Source organism: Urocitellus parryii, chromosome 3 (assembly GCF_045843805.1).
Source record: "Urocitellus parryii isolate mUroPar1 chromosome 3, mUroPar1.hap1, whole genome shotgun sequence".
NCBI classification, from domain to species: Eukaryota; Metazoa; Chordata; class Mammalia; order Rodentia; family Sciuridae; genus Urocitellus; species Urocitellus parryii.
The window spans coordinates 139858372-139882256 of NC_135533.1; the positions used below are offsets into that span (position 1 = coordinate 139858372).

At 37.9% G+C, this 23885-nt stretch overlaps 1 protein-coding gene across 5 annotated transcripts in view; it reads left to right on the forward strand.

Annotated features, from left to right (window-relative positions):
• Positions 1-22330, forward strand: part of Med13l (mediator complex subunit 13L) — a 304748-nt gene extending 282418 nt beyond the window's left edge. For 3 of the 5 annotated variants that reach the window (XM_077796119.1, XM_077796121.1, XM_077796120.1), the window contains exons 24-31: positions 3841-4070; positions 4563-4705; positions 7763-7921; positions 8711-8887; positions 10116-10273; positions 12757-12918; positions 15348-15460; positions 16354-22330. In XM_077796119.1, coding sequence (XP_077652245.1) covers positions 3841-4070; positions 4563-4705; positions 7763-7921; positions 8711-8887; positions 10116-10273; positions 12757-12918; positions 15348-15460; positions 16354-16486 — 1275 coding nt within the window. In that variant the 3' untranslated portion in view covers positions 16487-22330. Of the gene's footprint in view, positions 1-3840; positions 4071-4562; positions 4706-7762; positions 7922-8710; positions 8888-10115; positions 10274-12756; positions 12919-14434; positions 14732-15347; positions 15461-16353 lie in introns of those variants that run through there. The other 2 variants (XR_013343347.1, XM_077796122.1) reach the window with 2 other exon arrangements.
• Positions 22331-23885: the final 1555 nt, after the last annotated feature.

The following is a 23885-nucleotide window of genomic DNA, read 5'->3' on the forward strand; positions in this document are numbered from 1 at the left end:
TGTATTCACTGTGTGAGAGCGCCTCACTTTCTGAGATGTGCTCTCCCAGAGTCCCCAACTTTATCATTCCTCATCTCGTGCTGTTGGGTAGAAATGAATGCTTTTTTCCCTCACATCTTTTTGGGTCTACATCCCATAGATAACATACCTTTATGGGAATTTTAAAATATAAAACCAAATATGTCTTTTTTTTTTGAGGCAAGATTTTGCTGAGTTGCCCAGGGCTGCCTCAAACTTGAAATCTTTCTGCCTCAGCCTTCTGAGTAGCTAGGGTTACAGATGTCCACCACCACACCCAGCCAAAATATCTCTTAAACAAAAATCTTATGCTCCCCTTGTTTTTCTCATTCTTTATCTTGAAAATGTGTGTCTAAGGCAGTGTTTAGCTTTATCAAAGCTTTAAAAACCAATTCCCACAACCTCATGGCATGAAAGAAAACTCATTAATAAAAGCCAACAAAAACCTCTTTGCCTTAAGAGACCTTTTTAAAAACATGTTTCTGGGAAAAAAAAGTTTCTGGAAAACTGCACAGGATGCTAAAGCTTGGAAATGAGAAATGATTCAAGTAGTTAATACTGTATTGGAACTTGGTTCAGGTCAGCATAGTCCCAGGGGAGAAAGCTGCTCAGCTGATGACCTACATTCAGTCTGGTGTTAAATACAGTTTCTATTTTTGGCATTTTCAGTTTAGTTTAGTCTTGGAGTTTGAATTTTTCATTTTTGTGAGCAGTTCATCTATTCTATTAGCTTTTTCGAGAATTTAAAACTTTATCTTTGTTTCTTTGTCTCCTGAAATTATGAATTGTTGTTTTTCTTTATAAATGTGGGATCTTTCTGTTCTTTACCTCCTTGTGGAGGTAAAGAATTCAGATGCAGTCATTTCTTGATGTTTTGAGAAGTGATCACAGGTCAAGTAATAACTAATAGTGTTGTGTATTCTGTAGTGGAGATTAAAGAAAGGCGGGCAGCCTACTGTTAATATATCCCAAGGCATCATATAATATTTTTAAAGATTATAATATACTTTATCAGAACATCATCAGGGGCTCTTGAGACAAAGTGAGGCTTAGTTTAAAATAAGTGGCAAAAAGACTTCAAGTAACATGCCTCCCCCCATTCCTTTCAGTGGGAAAAGAGAAATAAGTCTATTTTATTTGAAATAAGTCTATTTTAAAAACAGAAGCACTGCATTTTGTAAATGTTTGCCAAGGTGTGTGAATTCCTGTATGTGAGTCATGGTCAGTTGGTCAGTTGGTGGCCTGTCCGGATGAAGCACTGTGCTTTCCTCGATTCAGCCATTGAGCATCTGCTCTGTGCCAGGTGCTGCCTTCCTGCCAAGACAGGGGGCAGCAGTGAAGGGAACAGCCAGGCCCCTGCTGCATGCAGTGCTGATTCCCTGGGGCAGCACATGCAAGCACCTTGTCACATAAGAAAGAGTGTACTTCAGTATTTATATGCAAGTTTTAATACTAGGGCTAGTATCACTTTCATTTTCTTATGTAATATTTAGCATCATAAAAACAATTTGGTACTAGTAGAGAGGATTCTGAATGTTCTCAACACAAAGTAACAGTTTGAGGTGATGGATGTACCAGTTACTCTGGCCTGATCATCACATGTTGTCTACATGTTTTAGAATTCACAAGATAAATATATGTAGTAACTATCAATTAAGATATATATATATATATAGTATCTTATGGGCTGGGCTGTGGCTCAGTGGCAGAGCGCTTGCCTCACGCATATGAGGCATTGTGTTCGATCCTCAGCACCACATAAAAACGAATAAACAAAGATATTGTGTTCATGTATAACTAAAAATATTAAAAATTATAATAACAATGAGATATATAGTATCTTAAAACACTGTTTGGGAATCATATTTTACCTAATTATTTACCACAAGCTGTGTATTGCAGCTAAAATACTTGACATTTAACCTTTTGTTTTATGTCAGACTTTCAAACAACCTCACTTGGACCTTTTATTTTTAATAACAGCTTTATGGAGATAATTCACCTTTTTAAATTGTGTAGTTCAGTGATTTTAATATAATCACAAATTTATACAGCCATTACTTCTTCTGATTTTTAGAATATTTTTGTCAATCCTGAAGAAAATTCTACTCCTCACAATCATTCCTCTTTTCTCTCCCCTCAGCTCCTGGCAGTCACTAATCTACCTCTGTCTCTCTTGAGTGCCTGTTCTGGACATTTCGTATAAATGAAATCATATAATATGTGATTTTTTAAATATCTGGCCTCTTTCATTTAGCATAGTTTTTATAAAGCTCCATGTTATAGCATGAATCATTTCATGGTTAAATAATATTCCGTGGGATGGTTATACCATATTTTATTTATCTGTCCATTAGCTGATAGACATTTGGGTTGTTTCCACTTTTTGACTATTGTGAATAATGCTGTCACAAACTTTTGTACAAAGATTTTGTGTGGACATGTGTTTTCAGTTCTTTTGATAAGTATGTTAGAGTCCAATTTCTGGGTCATATAGAAAGTGAATGGAATAGTGGTGGGTTGGCTTTACAACTTTGAGGAATATCTCTTGGCCTGAGTTTTGAACCCTAAAATGAATACTTTGGATTAGATTATTTCTAAAGCCTCCTTTATCTTTAAAATCGTGTTTTTCTGTTAACTACTGTGCCTCCTGCTGACAGTTCAGGAATCAGTAACTATGGCTGTGGGTCAAATCTGGCCTACCCCTGTACTTATATAACAAACCAGGTAAAAATTATTTTTCCATTTATAAAAAGACAAGAGTATATGACAGAGACCCCTAAAATATAATCTTTACTATCTGGTCCTTTATAAACATTTTCTTACTCCTGTTGCGATTTATTAAATAGCAATGTATATATAATAGCTGTTAAAAAAAATGATGTCAATTACATTTTGTCTAGTTTTCTAAAATATTTGTCTTAGGAAACAGCTAATGTTTTGGATTTCTAAAATTTCCTTTTCACACATATGCCTTTTATTAAAATATATGTATACTGCTGCTTGGTGAATTTCCAGTAGAAAATGTCACATAACAAGCACATGAAACAAAAGCGTAACCAGCAACAGAAGCTCCTTAGTGTCCCTTTGTAGTCACTGATGGTACTATTCTGACTTCTACCAACATAGACTGTTTTTGATCTTACATAAATTGATTCATACAGTTTATATTCTTTTGTGTCTGGCTTCCTGCACTCAGTGTTGAGATTCATCCATTTTTGTTGTTTTTTGTTGTGGTTTTTTTCATTATCTTTGCTGTTTAATATTCTGATTATGTGACTCTAACACAATTTGTCATCCATTTTACTGTTGATGGGTATTTAGGTTGTTTTCAACTTGGAGCTATTATGATTAATACTGTTAGGAATATTATGACACCTGTTCTTGGGAGACACATATATGCCTTTGTTGAGTCACAGAGGGGCAATGTGTAAAAGCTCTGCATTCTCACCAAATATGGTATTTTCTGCCTTTTTTATTCAAACATTCTGGCTGATGTATGTAGGGTTATCTCATTGTGGTTTCAATTTCCACTTTCCTAATAACTAATTAAATTAGTCCAGTTTACTTTCCAAAATAGTCATTTCTTTTAATAAGAAAATATTAGGTTGGTTGGGTTTCTACCTTATATAATTTAAACAGTCTTTTTGTCATCTATGTGAATATTACTGTTTACATGTGTAGTACTGGAGCAGGGGTGGGAAACAGTCTGTCATCATCACCATTTGTCCCTGTTGGTTTCCCTCAGTCTTATTCTGGGTTTTGTTGTAAACATTACATTGGGTGACTTTGTATTGAAACTGATTTTGATCTTGATTTCAGCGGCCCAGCCCAATCCAGCTTTACTCCCCTCCCTTTATATTGGCCCCAATCAAAGATAAATCAAAGCAGACAGAGCTGGGAGAGAACTTTGGTGAGGCCAGCCAGAAGTACAATGTGCTCTTTGTGGGCTATTGTCTATCCCATGACCAGCGGTGGCTCTTGGCTTCCTGCACTGACCTCCATGGGGAGTTATTAGAGACCTGCGTTGTGAATATTGCTTTACCAAACAGGTGAGAGGCCTTGGTGTCTGTGTTGTGTGTAAAGTAATGCTGTATCTTTGTTCAGATGTGACTTGAGCTCATTTTCCTATCTAAATGCAATGGAAACAGCATGGATATGTCCTTTGGAATTTTACAGCGTGTGCCTCATTAAGTGGTAACTTTGACTTATGCAGGTACCTCTTCTCCCTTTCTTTCTTTCTTTCTTTCTTTCTTTCTTTCTTTCTTTCTTTCTTTCTTTCTTTCTTTCTTTCTTTCTTTCTTTCTTTCTTTCTTTCTGTCTTTCTTTCTTTCTGTCTTTCTTTCTTTCTGTCTTTCTTTCTGTCTGTCTTTCTTTCTGTCTGTCTTTCTTTGTCTTTCTGTCTTTCTTTCTTTCTTTCTTTCTTTCTTTCTTTCTTTCTTTCTTTCTTTCTTTCTTTCTTTCTTTCTTTCTTTCTTTCTTTCTTTCTTTCTTTCTTTCTTTCTTTCTTTCTTTCTTTCTTTCTTTCTTTCTGTCTTTCTTAGGTCACGGAAGAGTAAAGTATCTGCACGTAAGATTGGACTGCAGAAACTGTGGGAATGGTGCATAGGCATTGTGCAAATGACATCGCTGCCCTGGAGAGTTGTGATTGGAAGACTTGGGCGCCTTGGCCATGGGGAGCTTAAAGGTGAGAAATTCCTGAAGCAGGATGTAGAAACCGGAAAGGGCTGAGCAGATGCTAGTAACTAAGCAAAAAGGAAAAAAATTAAAGCTGGTAGTAAGACTAAAACATTATATTTTTGGTTGTTTTACATGTATAAGTATAATGTTTTTAAATTCTTTTTTAAAAATATATTTTTAGTTGTATATGGACTCAATGTCTTTGTTTTTACGTGGTACTAGGATCGAACCCAGTGCCTCACACTTGCGAGGCAAGTGCTCTACCACTGAGCCACAAGCCCAGCCCTTAAACTTTTCTTTAGTAGCAAAATTATTTCTCCAAATAAAATTTCAAGTATAAAACAGAAATGGTGAGTTATTATAACTTATTATTATATTATAGTATAAAAGTCATGTGCTCAGTAAATCTAAATTTCTAACATTAATTTATATACTGAGGCAGTGAGATGAACAAGTCAATTTTAAAGATCAGAGATCTTCTATCAGAGATTAAAGGTGATTGTTGAAATCATATATAAAAATTTCCTTCAGTTTATCTGTTTGGTGGCTGAAGATGGTGATTTTTGTGTTTCTCTAGTTTGTTTTGGCGACATATTAGCAAGAAAATCCTGTTCAGGAAGACATAGAGTAGCAAGTAGGAGCAGGTCTTTATTCCCAGTGCCAGCGCCTGGTATTTTTCAGTCTGGAAGGTAAAAAGAACAGATTTTTCTTTTTTAGTTGTATCCCCAATACGTCTTCCTCTGCTTGTATTCCTTATTATAAGCATAACAGTCAAGAAGTACTAAAAGTAACTTTGCCTAATGCACAACCAACCCCTAGCAGCTGCCTTGCCTGGCACAAGCCAAGCTCACGCACTGTCCTCTTTTGTGAAGCTACTTACATAGTGTTTACAGGAGTAATACAATAGGCCTCGACAGATACTTTAAAACCTTATTAATTAATGACACATTTATAAGAAGTTTTGTATATGCATATTGATAGAAATTTTTTTCTAAAGACTGCACCAAAGCAAAACTTAAATCACAAATTAGCTTAGTGGTTTCCTGCATGCAAGTACATTAGAGCCAGCAGAGTTTCTTGGTCAAGGGTCAGGGTAAACATTTTGCACTTTGTAGGTGAGATGGTTACTGTTGCAGCTGCTCAGCTCTGCTGTTGTAAAATCAAAGCAGCCATAGAAAATGCCTACATTAACGGAGGTGACTGTGTTAATAAAACTTTATTTACAAAAATAGGTAGTGGCAGGATTTGACCTGCAGACCATAGTATGCTGACCCCTGCATTAATCATCTAAGATGTTTCTTTACGGGAAATTGATTTCAGATATTCATGGATCCCTGAAATAAAACACCACTGATATAGGTGGAACTTACATTGTAGGGAATACTTAAGTGTAACTCATTGACTACAATGAACATTGCATTTGAAGTTAATTTTCAGAGTTTATGTAAGTTTATACAAATATTGCATAATATGTATTATTCTTAAGCATCTATTACACATGAAGTTATTTTAGTAATATTGTGAAACTATAGACCAAAAGGAAATATACCTTTTTCATTTGTTAAGGAATATCATAATGAATCTAATATCAGTAGCCTGAAGGTTAATACATTCAGGGATTCATCATTTCATTTCTGTCAGGTTTCCTATCTTCCCCCGTACTCTGCTTTTTAGTTAATCTTATTTCTTAAAGGCTTTGAGCTATTCTTAATCCTTGGGGAAGGTTAGCATATAATAAAAAAGAAAAAGTGGGGATAAGAATGTAGTCTAGTCACTTGGTGTTTTGGAAAATGATTAAGGCCATCTCTGTCCCTGGCGTGATTTTCAAAGGGGGCACACTCTTGTTTCTTCTGTCTTAGAGGAGAGGGGCATAAGTGACTAGAGGAGCCCATCCAAAGACTGATAGAAATCACACTCTCAGTAACAGAAACACCGGTGAACCCCACGTGCAGATCTGTTTATTCATCTCTGTCTCCCTCCTTTGTGGATCCATCTCCTTCCATTTCTATGGCACTGTCAGATTGCAGCCTTTGGACTTTTGATTCCGCTTTATCAATTTCTATTATCACCAGAGTGCTTGTGATGAAGCATTCACCCTGCCTTTACCTTCTTGTTTGGTTTGAGATGCCAAGCTCACACCTGTCTGATTTCGAACAGTTTTAAAACATACATTCTTCATGTTCCTGGACACCTTTATTTCACCCACTTCAGATTGAGGTTCCTTAGGAATATGAAAACATTTTTCTATTCAGCTTGTCTGAAAAAAACATACAGTTGAGAAGCCTGCAGTGAAGTGGCATTTGATCAGTGGGCTGTGACGTGACAGCAGTTTGCTACACAAGAGTAGTGCATAGCTCATGTGTATTGTAGAGGTCAAAAGAGAGGACCAAGTGACTTTCACCTCCCAGAGTAACATACCTGCAAGAGTGTTCTGATTGAGCACAATGCTTTTGTTCAGAAGCAGTACACAAATGTCACAAGTCGTGCTTCCAGCTTTCAGTTTTAACTATCACTGTGGCACCACTGGAGAACTGCACTCTCACAAGTTGTTTGTGAGGTCCTTTGGATGTTTTAAAAAAGGTTCACTTAGTTTCTGCTGCTGCTTGCCTTTTGTGGAAGTAATAAGCAACCTCGGGTAGTAAACAGAAGTGAGGCTCCCCCAGCTTTGCTGTCATCCAAAGAAAAGTACTGATAAACTGGGGGAAAGGAGGAGAAGGGCTAGAACAATCTTAACACTAACTTCATCATCAGAAGGCATTATAAGTGTCTAAATCTACCACGGTTTTATGGGACTCTCAAGGGTCATTTCAGACATGACTTCAGCCTCTAGTATAGTAGACCTTTGTTTCTGAGTTAATGAGGTATAATAGAACTCAAGTAACATTTTCTTTGTAGTAAGGAGGTAAGGAGAGGAACTGAAAATGGAAGGGAATATGGAGAGACATGTTCCCTTTAGGGACCAGTCATGGAAATTCAATTTCCAAATAATATTGCCAAAAAGTTCAGACCTCATACCAGTGTGTATTTATGAAGACTGTATTATAACTATGATATTTGACTTCAGATTGGAGTATCCTCCTTGGAGAATGTTCACTACAGACAATCAGCAAACAGCTCAAGGATGTGTGCCGGATGTGTGGAATCTCTGCCGCAGACTCTCCTTCTATCCTTAGTGCCTGCCTGGTTGCCATGGAGCCCCAGGGGTCCTTTGTAGTGATGCCAGGTAAATTTCCTCTTGTCAGTTTCATTAATTAGGTATTACATCAGTTCGGTTCATTCAAACTTAAATCACAGGCACGTGTAGAATATCTCACTATTATTATATCTCTGTAAGAGAATATTGCACTTTGAGCTCAGTCATTAAAACCATTTGATCTCTTCAAAAGGGAATGGTTTGTGATTTTATTGTCTTTGCTGACCACAATTTGGGGGAGAGGTGAAAGTCTGGATCTGAGGGAGAGCTCTTAGAGCCATGATTAAGGACTATTGCCCACCCCCAGTTACCTCTGTTGCCTGCACCACTTGGGAAGTGACATAACTTCATTGTGCATCTGTCCTTGTCTATAAAATGGGGGTAATAGTACATCGAGGTTACTCTAAAAGTTGACATGTGGTAAGCAAGCATTCGGTGTCTGTTACTTACAACATTTCTTATTTAAAAGGTACATTTTTATGGGATTGTTGTCATTTAGGAGACATAGTTTATTGTGAGCAACCATAGGAGAAGAAAAACTGGAGATTTATATTATTAGAAATACTACATAAGTAATTTAAAAAAATATTAGCTGGACTCAATCCAGTTTTATCTTAAAATTTTCAGTGTTAAATGAGGTGGGTGTGTGATAGCTGTGTGGTCTGTATTAAATTCTTTGAAAATATTTTAACAATTGGGCCCAACTCTAAATGTGTATCCACCACGATATTCCACTCCCCTTCAGGCCCTCTGAGAACCTCATTCCAGGGATGTTCACTGCTGCTGAGGGGAACTGATACAATTCTTTTTTTTTAAAAGATGCTGTCACAATGGGCTCTGTTTTTGGCCGAAGTACTGCACTGAACATGCAGTCTTCTCAGCTGAATACCCCTCAAGACGCGTCTTGTACACACATCTTGGTGTTCCCAACATCATCAACCATCCAGGTGGCTCCAGCAAACTATCCCAACGAGGATGGGTTCAGCCCTAACAATGGTGAGTGGAGGTCTCTTTGTAACCAGTTAGAGACCCTTCTATCAACAGGGCACAGAATTAGAATATGGAGCTACCGTGCTGCTGCAGGTAGTTCTGTGGTGTAGTGAATAGTTCTGTGGTGTAGTGAAGAACACATGAAATAGTACTAGGATTGGAGGGTTGAGGATCTTTTTGGTTTCAGAGCTTTAATTTGTCCCCATTATTATTAAGATCAAATAAAGACTTTTCCTCAGTTGGGTAATTAATTTTCCTCTGTTTTTCATTAAAGGCAAAAATAATTGCCTGATAATGCCTTGCACGTGGTGCCATTCTTTAAATAAATATTTGTTGATCTGCGTTTAAATGTTGAAGTACAAGGCAATATGAAGGTAGTGCCTTCCTCTAGTCCTTGGGAATCTAATTTGATTAGTCTAAGGGATTGCTTTTGGTTTGAATATCTATTATAGCATTTGTTAAAATCTATTTTTAAACTGTGAAATGCTCAGTATTAAGCATTAATTTGTACAATTTTTAAAGAGTTGTTTTTTAATAGGTGGCAGCATTTACTCATGTTAAATGGGGGATAAGGAAGGATATCAGATTTTATATGTAGCATGATCACAATAAAATAACAAAAACATGAAAAAAAGGTAAAGATCATAACAAAAATCTTCATGCTGTTTGGGTTATGGGTAATTGTTTTTTTCCTTTTTACACTTTCCAATTTTTTTTTTTTTTTTTTTGCTTTGAGTGCACCTTACTTTTATGATGTGGGAGGGAATTTCTTAATGAAAGCCTGGTGCTTTGATCTGCTCTTGGAGGATGCCTCCTCCTGTTTCAGGGCAAGTTCGCACCTGTGAATGTGCATTCATTCAGCCTTCAGTGTTTTGGCTGCTAATTAGATGCATAGATGGTAGTTTACTGTGTTCTTAATGATGCCAACTTTAACTGTAATAATTAAATTGCTTCTTTAACTGTTTTACTATATTTTCATGTACCTTTGGAGGCTACACAGAGTTGTGGGGCTTTGTGTGCTTTTTTCCTCTATTCTGTTAATAACTCCATGTCATGAGGTCACTGGGGAGAACAGAATGAAGCCACCATTTGCAGCATAGGCATGCACTCATTAGCTCTTAGTAATGTGTTAACGACATGTGGCCATTAATCATAGGTTCATAAAACATGATGTTGGTTAAGTTGGGGATATGGCATCTTTTTAATTTTTATATTTTTACTTCTCCTCCTCTAGATGATATGTTTGTTGACCTTCCATTCCCAGATGATATGGACAATGACATTGGCATATTAATGACTGGGAACCTCCATTCCTCTCCCAACTCCTCCCCAGTTCCCTCCCCAGGCTCTCCTTCTGGAATTGGTGTGGGCTCTCACTTCCAGCACAGTCGGGTAAGGGCGATTGGAAGGAGGTTGTTTAAACTACCTGAACCCTCAGGAGAAGAATCCTTGTGTCCTATGATCATCCTTTTACTATGTATACCTTTCTTCCTGATGGTCTAGCTCTCTGCCAGAGAAATAAGAGTGGGAAAATAGCTCTCTAGTTCTATTTTGCATAGAAAGCAGGAATTTGAAAGAAATGTATTGTTTATGATGCATAATTTTGTAAAAAGAATGGTCCTACTGCAGATGCAGGATGTTTTTGTGGGTTTGTGTAGGTTTCATTTTGTTCTTAGGGTGATGGAGATGAAACCAGGCCAAGCAGCACTCTACTACTGAGCTATAGCCCCAGCCCAAAGTGGGGATTTTAGGTAGTTGTGTCTTAGAAAAAAAATAGTTTTGTTTGCTTGCTACTTCTCTCTTATTTTAAAAGTATTTTTACTTTTCTCTCAAAATAGTGACTTTCAAAAGGACACAGCCCTGTTTATTTAACACCCACAGTTAAATGTTCATTGAGGAGCACATTGTTAATGGTTGCTTATTTTGCAAGGAGCCTGTCTGTCTTGCTCTTATCTGTAGTTAACCTGCAGGGGTGGCAGGAGCCACCAGGAGGCTGATTTTACAGAAATGTCCAGGTTAATGCCATAGTATTAAGGACAAAACCAAACTTGCAGCTAATTTCATCTTCAATATCCCAGGACTCTTGGAGGCAGATTGACAGTTAAGTTCAAAAGGTGAAGGTTACAATGTTCAAAAGTAAAAGGTTCTGTTAGCTCATGTTCACTTTGTTTCACATCTAAATGGTTCATGCCTCATCACTATACTGTATTTTTTATTTAAAATCTATGAGATTAAGAAAAATAGCCATGTTTAATATCTTAGGCTGAACAAGTATAAGCAGCCCAGCTCACACTCATTTTTTTAAGCACAAAAATGGACTTAAAGGAATTAGGTTTCTGTCAGGTGGAACTTGTGTTGCCAACACTGAAATCATTGAAGGATGGTCAAGAGAATGATGAGGATTTAAAGCTCAGTTTAGTTGCAGAGCAGGTGAAACCAGGGAAGGACACCTCAGTGTCCCCATGTTACTATCTGTCCCTCTAACCTCTCCTGGAAGGAAGCAATTTTTAAATGTCTTTATTTTCTTTGTAGTTAGTTATTTGCCAGTTAAAAACAACTCACTTGTTCACAGAAGATTCTTGTAATAAGAACCCTAAACACAAAATTTATACTGGATGATTTTAAATGAGAATTTCTGCAAATTGTGGAGGCAGCAGACCTGGCAGCTCAGAATACGGACCCTGAGTCTGGAGAAGACAGCTCTGTGCTGCGGCTCTACCGATACCTGCCCCGTGGTCTTGGGCAAGCCTGCTCTGCCTCTCTTAGTCTTAGTTACCTCATCTGTGAGGCGGAAATAATAGCATCTGCTTTCCATATGCGTTGTCATTCAGTTTATCCAATAGCAAACAACTAATCATTGAAACGTGATATTTCTTTTGTAAGAAACGGACATGTGTTGTATTTTTCTCATTTGTTGGAGCCTCAAGCCCTAAAGTCTTTAACTGAATGTCGGTTTAAACAGCATAGTTCTGAAGCTAGTCAGGTGGCTTTTTTCAGTTCTAAGCTCCTGCAGCCAGCTGACCTCCATGAGGCTTTTAGCTTTCCCTTTTTCTAAACCAGTAAATACTCTTTGATAACCAATGAAGACATCACAATAGGAAAGCATGTGTTCAAGGTGGCAGTAAGTTTTTATTTTTTAACCCACTCAGAATTGATACAATTTGATGATGAAGGATCTCTTCCTACCTCAGAACAAATTTATTACCCTAAAATTGCTTGCACTAGAGGCACAGTTTCAGTTCCTAAAGCTAGCTGAAAGAATTAAAGGTGATGAGGACATTGGCTGCAGAAAGGCATAATGAGCCTCTCACAGAGCTCACTATGCCTACATGTTACTACAAATTACAACGTAGCTTTCCCATGAGAGCATCTCACAGTGGGCAGCCAGTGCTCTCCCTGCCATGTAGACTCTGGTTTGTTGCCATTGTCCTGTTGGAGGTTTGTGGAGCTGCGCGGTCAAGAGCTCACCTACATTTTTTGTGGTTTCTGGTAAAAAGAGCCCATGGACGCAGAGCCAAGCACAGCTGGCAGAGGCTGCAATCCTTCCGTTTCAATTTGTTGCAAATAATTCCATGGAGCAGATTCTGCATTTTGTAGGGGAAAAAAAGCCAGAGCAAGTAAATCTGGGCTTACTTGACTGATGATCACAGTTTGCTGGCACCTTCTGCCGAACTGTAGTTCTTGTCGGTTGACTGCTGTGCCACAGAGACGGTGCCTTCCCTGTTTACCTGTCTCAGTCACCAGGGGGTTTTATGTGAGATACCACTAGGCAGGGATTAGTCACCACGGTGTCTGGAGTGAATTGATGAAACTTGATTTTTTTTTTTAAACTTTATGACAAATGCTGACTGTGCTTTTGGAATGTTGTTTTTCAGAGCCAGGGTGAGCGTCTTCTCTCGAGAGAGGCACCAGAGGAGCTCAAGCAGCAGCCCTTGGCCCTTGGGTATTTTGTGTCAACTGCCAAAGCTGAGAATCTCCCCCAGTGGTTTTGGTCATCATGTCCCCAGGCTCAGAACCAGTGCCCTCTCTTCCTAAAGGTGGGTTTGGCATTGTATTTGAAGTTTGTGAGGAGTGAGTGATCCATGCTAAGATTCACTTTTGATTAGAAATTTCTGTCTCAGGCACCAAAGTCCTTTTCTGTTCTGTTTCTCTCATCTCACTTCTACTCCAAGGATATTTTCATCATAATCACAAAGAAATGAATCCACATGAATCCTAGTAGTATACTTTGTTGGCACATGAAGGATAAAGGTAGGAGGGACATGTAGTTCAGCTTGACAGTCCTTCTCCAGGTCCATATTGCATGGCTCCAAGTGAAGGTATTAGTAACTAGTTGTCCTCTTCCTCCTGCCATGAACTGTCAACATTCTTCATTAGAGAAGGGCCAGAGTTTGCTTTTTAAAAACAAAACAAAACAACAAAACCCCTCACATTTTGGATCCAAACCAAAAGATCTCCTATTTGCCGATGCTATGAAAGAACAAATGAAATCAGCTTCTTGCCCACAGGTTGGCAAGAAAACAAAGGTCTGACAGTATTTCTTTCTGGGACCTTGGGGAGAAGGCCTTGGTGTGAAGACTGAATGGCAGCAGCCCTTCAGATTTCCCTTGTGGTACCACAGTTGTACCTCTACAAATCTTTCCCAAAGATACTTTGGCAAAAATTACAAAAACATATGTAAAAGATTAGAAAAGAACCTAGATTCCCATCAGTAAAGCGGCTGATTGGATCAGCTGTCGTGCACCCCTGCTGTGGGGTATCAGTTATCCTTAACAAAATGAGGACGGCTTCTGCATGATCATCCCAAGTTGTAGATTACCACGGCACACACACATACTTGATTATATTCTCACAAAGAAACAATGGGAGGTTAAATCACAAACTTAACAACACAATTTTCTTTTCCTAATGACTTTAACATGCAATCAAGAAGTAAGATTAAAAAAAAACTACACATAAAAAAATCTGTTGTTTTTATTTTGAATTAAAATTATTAGTGTGAATCTAGATTTATTTATTTATTTTTCCTGTCTAAAAAAGCATGCAGAGTTTTTAGCTGTGTCTACTGAAAAAGCTTACAAGCAGTGACCACGTGGCAGCGGTGGACACCTCTATTGTCAGGATTATGGTGCCAAATACTATTTGTAATTGAGAAGAGCCAGGGCTCCCTGAAAAAAATGACTGATTGCAGGTCTGCAGTAAGACGTATTGAAGATGTGCCTGACACTTCATGTCACTCGTACACGTTTTTAAGGTCATACCAAAGGCCCCAGGAACCAACTTGCAGTGTAATCACTAAGGCAAGAGTAGGACAGTGAGATCATTAGAAAGAATAATAGTAGTAGTAAATTGAAATATATCCTTGAATTCATAGTTGTAGTGAAAAACAAAACAATAAAAATGTATATAGTAGTCACCTTTCGTAGCTATTAGAGCATCATCTTGTTAGTTTGAAAACTGAAAATAAAGGGAAAGAATCAAGTATTCATATATTACCTTTAAATATTATATTTTTTAGTTATTTAATAAAGTAAACCATCCTAAATCCATTAGGTGACAAACTGATGTGCACCTTTATAATGGCTCGCCACCTGACCCCGTGAGTATAGTACTCCAAGCAAGACAACCAACGTTAGATGCCTTTTGATGTGATCTGATTATAAGGATACAGCCCCAGCTATGAAGTATACCTGCCTGCCATTCCCAGAAATGATTGAGCCCTCTGGATCCAACTATGTTTTATGCAAAATCTGGAAAATAGAAGAATATGTTATAAAGAACCACTAAGATAGAAACCAGCCACATCTGGACTGTGGGGCCTTTTACAAATTAAGTCCTTAAGAGGCCCATGACTTAATCATTTGCAATGTAGAGACAGATTGGCTCATTATTAAAAGGAAAAAAAAAACATTTTTGAGATTATCAGAGAAAATTGTGCATGGGTTGAGTATTGATGATATTAAAGAATCACTGTTAATTTTTCCTGTGTATGATATTACTCTTTTTTTATTAAAAAAGGCTTTATCAGTTAGAAACACCTACTCAGTTATTTGCAGGCAAAATGATACAACATTTAGGTTTTGTTTTAAGATAAACAAAGGGAAATTTTATTTTACAATAAACACAAGGGGAAATTTTCTAACTCAAAAAGTGACAAATAGTGGCAATTGTGATATGGGCACATGGGACCTTATTATACTGTTTTTTTTTTTGTGGATGTTTGACTATTTCTAGAAAGAAACTGTGGTGGATGAAACAATAAAAAGAACCCTGGAAGTTTGCTTTGTTTTCCCCTCTAACATGGACTTATTTGTGACCACGCTGGGGGGCTACTGAGCAGTTTAGATTTCACAGATATAAACCAACCTGCACTTCTACAAACTCTCTGCTTGGGCAGCAGGGGTCTCCCTCTTCCGCACTGTGGTTGTCTGGACCTGGAAGGTGACGATATTTGCTCTTTCTCCAGGCTTCACTACATCACCATATCTCTGTAGCACAGTCGGACGAACTTCTCCCTGCCAGGAATTCTCAACGCGTTCCACACCCTCTGGACTCCAAGACCACGTCTGATGTTTTAAGGTAGATTCAACCCAGGCAACATAGCTTGAAATGATAATGCTCCTTTGCTCTTAGAACACAAGAGTTGTTTTAATTTGTGATGTTCTTGGAGAAGATGCTGCCCTTAGTGCAGTGCACCAGTGTCTGGTTACCCAGTGTGAGCTGCTGTCCCCTATATGTTGGGACAGGCAGTGTAGTGTACTTTGTCCACTTAGATAGTTTGTGTGCGATTACAGCTGCTCTGCTTCCTGTTCACAGGAGGCATTTCATGATGAGGAAGAAGAGGTCAGTTTTCAGGGGATGGGAATAGTTAGAAGCTTGTGTCTGAAATTAAGAAGTGCTTTGTGTTGAAAAAATTTTTGACTCTCTAACATGGATTTCATAAATAAAATTGACTAGAACATACATTCTGCAGTTAGAAACTGTATCCCAGAAGTGTGTATTAATTCTCTTATACAGTCTTTAGCAATTTGTATAATCATAATTTTTAGTGGCATTACTTTTAAAAATTAAATAATTAAAATTAAATAATTAAGATATTAATAAATTTGTATTATATAATAATTTCTGCTTGACTCAGTAAATCCAAAGTATTCATCTGTAATTGATACAAGACATTGCATGCTTTTTAAACTACTGGGTCCTTGAACTGTGTATTTTATGCTTATAGTACATTTCACTTCAGACTTGGCTCATCTCACTGCTTAGTGGCCACTTGTAGCCAGTGGCTACCATAGGGAAAAGTGCAGGTCTAGCAGAAGAGGGGACCATGAGTCAAGGACCATGTGAATGCGCCTGGGGCAAGATGAAGAGTAGCTTGAAGGCTTTCTGCCCCAGGATCTGGCTGTTACAATTTGAGAGCCGCCTGGCCTTCCTTCTGGCTCCTGCCCTCACCCATGTCTTCTCTTTGGCAGGTTTGTTTTGGAGCAGTACAACGCACTGTCCTGGCTCACGTGCAATCCAGCCACCCAGGACCGTACTTCCTGCCTTCCCGTCCACTTTGTGGTGCTCACTCAGTTGTACAATGCCATCATGAATATACTTTAATTGGAAAGCACTTGTTCTCTCTGGCTCAGTTTCTTCTCCCGCAGCCTCCGTCTGAGGAACCTGCTATACTTTGCAAATAGCCCACATCCTTTTCTTCAGACCAGTCTCCATAGTCCCGCACTGTGAAGCTCTCAGCAGGCACATGTTCATTCTGCAGTGCTCATGACCACAGCGACTCCTTGACACTTCTCTCATGGACCTGGGAACTTCCATAAGCAGTGACTTTCAGCCAATGTGTGGTGTGTGCAGCCCCCTCCCCCCCAGCCACTGGTCCACAGGAAGTAGTGGTTGCCAGTGGCTTTTAAGAGGGAAACAGAAGAGACAGTGTCCTTTTGCACAAGAGTCTGTGTTTTCAGCCTCTGTTTAAAAATGAGGGCCACAGAGCCCTTTGGATGAAATCCTCTTGTTTTTTGATGTATGGCCTGTGGGTTATCTGAACTCCATTCTCTGGGACTTTTTAAAAATAACCAGCTCAAGTACATGATTTCATACCCGGGTCTCCATCTCCCAAACGCTCCCATCCAGATTGGCATGAATGCTTTGGTTGACTTCATACCTATGTGTAGATTCGAAAGGTCTGGAGACTGCTTCATTTTATTTATTTTAAGTTGTTTTGGTCATTTGTTTTTGTGACTTTCTTTTCACTTTTTGATTCTTGAGGACCAGGTACAGTAGCTGAAACCCAACTCGGATCCACCATAGGATTCTTTGACTACATACCTCTGTCCTAGAAGCCGGAAAAAGAGTGAAAACAAATCGGGGAGACCATGCCTAAAACGTCATGTGTTCATGACCACCCAGCAGTAGATCTTGTTAAGAACACACTGGGTTTTAGGAATTCTGCCACGCTCAGTGCGCGGCCCGCGTTTCGTGAAGGATGACACTTTCACACCAAGGCAGTCGAGCTCTGTCCAGAGCCGTGGAGGCAAGTACCTTAACTAGTTTTATATAGTCACAATGGAAATATATTTTCTAGTGAATTCTTATTGAAAGCCAGTTCTCTCCTCTCATTAGAGCAAAAGGGACTCATTCATGTACATATCACAGTGGAAAGTGTTTGCTCATAAAATCAGTTATAAATATGGTGAATATTTCCTGGACCATAGGAATATTATTTCAAAGAAATATTACAACTTAACCATTAAATTAGTACTTGAAGTTGAACCTTCATGGTGGGACTTTTTAAAAAAAAAATGCCTTTTTAAAGCATTAATGGCTAATTGAAGTATTTTATGACTCCTCCTTCCAGGCCCAGAGGGTTGTCTTTGAGACCCTGTTTCTAACCCTTGTGTTGCTGTGTGTTTCTGTCTGAGGGCAGTAGCGGGCATGGACCGGCCTCCCGGAGCCACTTTGACCAGGCCTTGAGCTCTTGTCATCTGTGGAGAGAATCATGCAGATTTTAAAAGTTCTTCCAGGAGACTTCCATGTCCTGGTTATTAACAAAAAAACAAAAAAAAAAACAAAAAAAAAGGAAAAAAATGTAATAATTGATATGATTTTGTAAAAGTATTTTTCTTGAAATAATCTAACATTTAAAACATTATATTAAAAAAAGTTGTGTGGTGGGAATGTGAAAGCAGAGAAATAACTTGTAAATGGATAATTTTGTTCTCTGTGCCACCAATTGAAGGGGGGAGGGGTCGACTTTCGCAATGTATAGGTTAAAAAAATCTGATATATCAAACCATTTGTATCTAATGTGTACAGTGTAAAATTGACTTTAAAAATATTGCAGTGCTATTTTTTCTTAATCAGAAAGGAAAATTCTCAAGGCCTTTTGAAGAGCATAAGATGATGAAGATTGTAAACTTGTATAAAATTATCTTGGTGAGAAGACACATTGTAAAGTAGATATTTGTAATCTTTTACCACTTTGGGGTTGCTTTTTTCCCAGAATTCATCAGAACTTTGAATTTTTTTTTTTTAAATGGGCTGTTTTTAATGCAGGGGCTTTTCTTCCCTAGAAACCCAATTCTAAGCAGAAAAAGAAAAAAAAAAGCAAAAAAAAAAAAAAAACCAACAAAAATTTTAAAAAGGCAGCAAAGGGTAGTTTTCATCTGGTGTCTTTTATTTAAGTTTTTTAAGTTAAGAAAAGCTGGTGACATATTTATACGTTTTTGTGCAAAAATAAATGAATGGCAATAGATTTTAAAAAAATCTTATTATGTACTTCTGTGTGAAAAAGTCTGTATAATATTTCCCTTAAATATGCATTATTTTACTTGTGAGTTTTTTTACTGAATTAATCTGAAATGTACAAGCCCTGGATTTGCTACAGAGTGAAAAGTTATTTTATTTTTTTTTATTTTTAATTTTGGAAATTCTGCAGAAATCAGAACTCTTAACCATGGTTTGAACTAAAAAGGGGCAGTGGGGAGGGGAGAAGGGTGGGATTGTCCAGCATGCTTGTATGTATATTTCAGAAACTTTTTTAAATGTAAAAGCTGTACATTTCTGGGAAGTTCTGAATTTCTTTTTGTTTTCTTTTTTCCTTCAAGCATTTTGCAGTGAGCTTCTTTTATATATAGCAAACAATTTGAAAGAATACAAAAATATGTGAAGTTCATTTAAAAAAAAAGACTACAGTATAGCGCTGGTACAGTACACTAAAAGACTTTGATAAAAAGAAACAATAATAAAAGGCCTCCATTTTAAATGTCATTCATATATACCTTGTGGATGAGAGCTATATACTTTTACACACTTTTTTAGAGGAATAAATTATTGAATTACTGAAACTTTGAGTGGCTGTTTTCCCTCCCATCCTGCCTTTGTAATGAAATTATCTACACCTGTCCAAAAGGTGTATTTACTATGGATTGAACATAGAATTTACTGCTCTAATCACACTGGCAGCTGTTCTGAAATGGTGTTCTTGTATTCCCATCACAAGTGCATTCCTAGATCAGTTTCTAGACGCGAATACACGCACACAGCCTTGAACTAGGAGCCCTGGAGTTTAAGTCCCTGTTTTGAGTAAGTCAGGTCTCACATTGTTTCAGGCTACAAGATCGTGACCAATCCTAGAACAAATTACAAGACTATGTTCATATTCTACTGCCTGTCTTTTCACAGTCCCAGCCAGTTTCTTTTTGGAGATAGCAGCAATGTCTCTCTTGCTGTTTTACTTATTTGCAGACTGGTGACAGTAGTTTGCCATCTGGCACACCACACACAGGCAAATCCCTTGTTGACTGCATACCGTACTCTCTGTTGCTCCTTCCTCTTTTGGTCCATCCATTAGGAAAAACCACTCATTCTAGAAGGGGTTTATTCCCTATCATGCCCTGGTGGCATCTCTCACTGAAAATGGATAAGCCCCGGGAGTTGACATAACTTAAAGTTGGCAGAGCATTGTCTAAATTTAGAGAGAAAACCACTGAGAGAAGTCAGCCCCCATTATTTCGTCCATAACCGAGGGACAAGGGACATCCTGTGAGAAATACTTTGCAAACTAAAAGTGGTTCATGTTGTGATAGTAACATTGAAGAAAGAGAAAAAATGAAGCCAAAGTTTTGGTTAGCAGTTAGTGCTTGTCTCCATCTCTTCCGATCACCACTGCCTTATATGTATAGTTCTGAACAGTGTTTGCAACTCTGCTTGCCAAAAGAATCCCTAAAGAACCACACATCTCCCAGATCCTATGTAATCTGGTCAGATAATTCTTGTGTCATCTGAATAATCGGAATTAGGTGATATTTTTATAAGCATTCATTAGCATGGATACTTGGCTCATAGGTTGGCTAGTGCTTTACCCGGCAGTTAGTGTTGGTTCTATTTATAGTGGAAGGTTTTCACAACTACCACTGTCTGCCCCGATTCAGCAACTATAACCAGATTCTCTGAGGTAGGAAAAGTTATTTGTTGAATGCAGCAACATTTTGAAAGTAAGGCATAATTTTGAGCTGGTGCATGAGGAGCTAGCAGTGTCTGGCCGGGTCCAATGTTCAGGCTCTGCTTCACATAGTCCATCCGCTCCAACCCGGGGGTGGCATACTTATGTTCCTGTTTTTCGGGAAATCATGGGGCAAGGGATTTGTTTCCAACTCCTATTAAAGAGCCAATAAAAAATCATTTCAGTTCAGTTTGTCAGTAGAAAATTTTAAAAGCAGACTTCTAAGACCCACTCCTGAGGCCCAGGCTACATGACCGAAAACTGTCTTTGCTGCTTGTCATGGATACAATTCAAGCCACTCTTTAAAAAAGCACATATCTTTGGCTTTTGGATTCACCACATGCTAGAATCCTATCAAGATGTGATTTTAACGTATTACCATGTTTTCTTGGTGTTAAATGATGCTCTTATTTATATCTCCTTGACAAAAAGATCACTCTAACAGTAACTATTTCATAGAAAATTCCCTTGTGCTAGGTAATCACAGGGATGCCATGTTTGCCCAGGGCATCCAGCTCTGCTTGGAACCACACGTACCCAGCCTTCCTTCCCTGGGCTTAAAACTCCAGGTCAAGTTTTAAAAGATATTTTTTTGCCACTTACTGCTTCTGGCTAGATCTCTGAAGTAAGGAAGCAGGTGAGAAAGAAGATGAGGAAGTGAGTCTGACCTCAGCAAGGAGGCTGTGTAAGACTCATTTCCCACAGACATTTTATTTTCCCCATAAGTTTAAGTTACCTTGAGATGGGAAGACCCAAGGACAGACACTGGGGATAGTCCCACTTTTTTCTCCCCCAACAAGCAGGAAAGTGAGAAAAGCACGTTGTGTTTTAATAATCTGCTAAAACAGCATGGTCTGGGCTGTTATTGACAGAGGTTAGACCAAGTCTGTCCCAGAGTGCACGGGAAGACCCCCACCATTCACGACAGGCAGATGGGGTCGGCAGAGACCCTATTTTAAGCCTTTGTTACCTTGCCAGTGGATTAGGCATGTTTCAATCCACCCGTTTCACAAAGCCAGGCGATAGGAAAACTGGCCGCCATAGGCGAAGACCAGAAGCTCTGAGGGGAAAAAGTTCTCACACAAGGAAATGTTTGCTTTGTAGGGAAAATCAACTTAATTTAACATGTAAAATAGCAATTGTTGTCTTATTTAATTTGAGCTTGAACGTTTTTCATTAAGCATTTTCAAATTAGCTCTCTTATTTAAATCATATTTTATTCACTTAGGGCTCTTGATGTTCTTAGTAATTTATATGCTTTATTTACATGATTAATTTCCTGTCTGATCCTTTTAAGTACAAGGTTTTTTAATTATAGAAGAAGGAGACAATGTGGATGTAGTTTTACATACACATCAATATTTTTTGTAGGTATTTCTTGTGTCACTGCGAAGTTGAAAAAGTTTTACCAAGTGTAGGCGTTGACATATTTGCTTCACAAGATGAGCCAGTGAACTTACTGTCCATAGTTTATGACATTGGAGAGGTGTTATTTTACATGACAGTGTCTTTATGTTGGCCCAGGACTGGATGTGGCTTAGGAGTTAGGCACCTAGGAAGGAAATACTGGTGAGGCTGTTCAGCGATCAGAACTATTTGCACCTCAAAAATAGGAAACAATTTACCAGCAAATTCATCAGATTCTGACCAGATTCTGCTGCTTTTGGAGGAAACAATTTGGAAAAATTCAGAAATTTATTTTTCTTTTTCTGTTGATTTGTGTTTTCTATTTCTTCTGTCAACTTTATTAAATTAGATTTTTATAAGGAAAAAGTTGAGTTTTCCCCAAGAATTACTATGCAATTGTGCCGAATACTCCCTGAATTTTGAACCTGTGGTTTTTGGAAGTGTCCTCTTTCTCATTTTTGACAATATTTATGCATTTTCTTTCTTGATGGGTATTTTTCCTAGTAGTTACCTATTTTTAGATTTATATCATCCCCGCCCCCCCCCCCAAAAAAAAGAAACAGCTCATGGATTTGACAGTTCTGCTGTTTTCATTCTGGCTTTTGTCTTGCTATTTTTTTACCCCCTGGTTTCCTTGAGAGTTTTGTTTCATGTTCCTTGAATTTTAATTGTCTGCTAAGTTAATTTATTTTCACTTTTGATAATATCAGCATTTATAGCCTGGGGGCTCTGGAAGTGTGAGGCCCTCCACAAATCATATACAGAATTCTTCACATTCTTGCATTTTCTAGAGAGAGAAAATGTCTGTGTCAGGTTCTCAGAGATGCCATAAAAGATATAGAGATTATTGATCTGGCCTTATGTTTAAGTTGATTACATCCTAGAAGTTTTGATGTTTTAATGGTCTCATTTTATGTTTACACCCTTGATTTTTTTTTTATTTCTATTTTGTTCTACTTTTTTTTTAAGAGTTCTTTTGGAGTTTAAAGTAAAAAGTCTGTCATACTAGAATATTTATTCTCTTATTCCCATGTAACCTAGTAGTGATCTGTTTTGGCAAATATTCTCTGAAACCTTCAAAACAAGGTGTGCTCTATTGGGCAGTGTTGTTCGACAGAAATGTAATGTGAGCCATAAATGTAATTTTATATTTTCTAGTAGCCATATTAAAACAGCCAAAAGAAACAGGGGAAGTTAATTTTAACAAACATTTTACTTCAACAACATGTTCAAATATTTCAACATAACACCAGTATAAAAATTATCAATGCATGAGTTTGCATTCTTGAAAATTCAGTTTGAAATTTACAGCACGTTCACATTGGGATGTCAAATTCTCAGTGATTAGAGAAAAATGTAATTCTACCAAAACAAAAGTTGAGTTTAGGAAAAAAAAAAATTACATGGCTTCAGTTTTTTTAGACTCAAATTTTAACAAATGCAATTGACTAATTAGTTCCTCAGTTCATACACACATTTCCAAATGCTCAGCAGTCATGTGGGGCTAATGGCTACACATTGGACGCTACAGCTAGACGAAAGATTTTATATCAGTGAATTCTGAGTATATTTTCCATATCTCTGTGCCCGCTGGACTCGAGCTCCGTCAGGAGTCAGCATATCCCACTGCAAGTTTGGGCTGTCCTCTCTCCCCTTTGTACTTCATTATCGGTGCATAAAGGTTTAATGATGTATCTCTGTTAATGTTTATCTCTGTATAATGACCCTTTGTTCGCATTATACTTTTTGCTTTAAATTATCCTTTGCTATTAATATTGCCACCCCTCTTTCCTTTGATTAGAGTTCCAGTATTATATTTTTGACCAACCATTTATTTTCAGCCTCTGTCATGTTGTGTTAGGCGTATTTCTTTATACAAGTTGTTGCATTTTATTTCTTAAAATTTTTATTTGAATAGGGTAATTTCTACCATTTGCATTTTCTGTTCTGTGTTACACTTTGACTTGTCAGCCAATTTTTATAAATACACACATATTTATTTGCTTCCTTTTACTCTTCAGTTTTGCTTTTTTTGTGGGTATGGACTCCGCTATTTGCTTTTTTTCTTTTAAAGCGTTTTGGAAAGAAACCTCCATT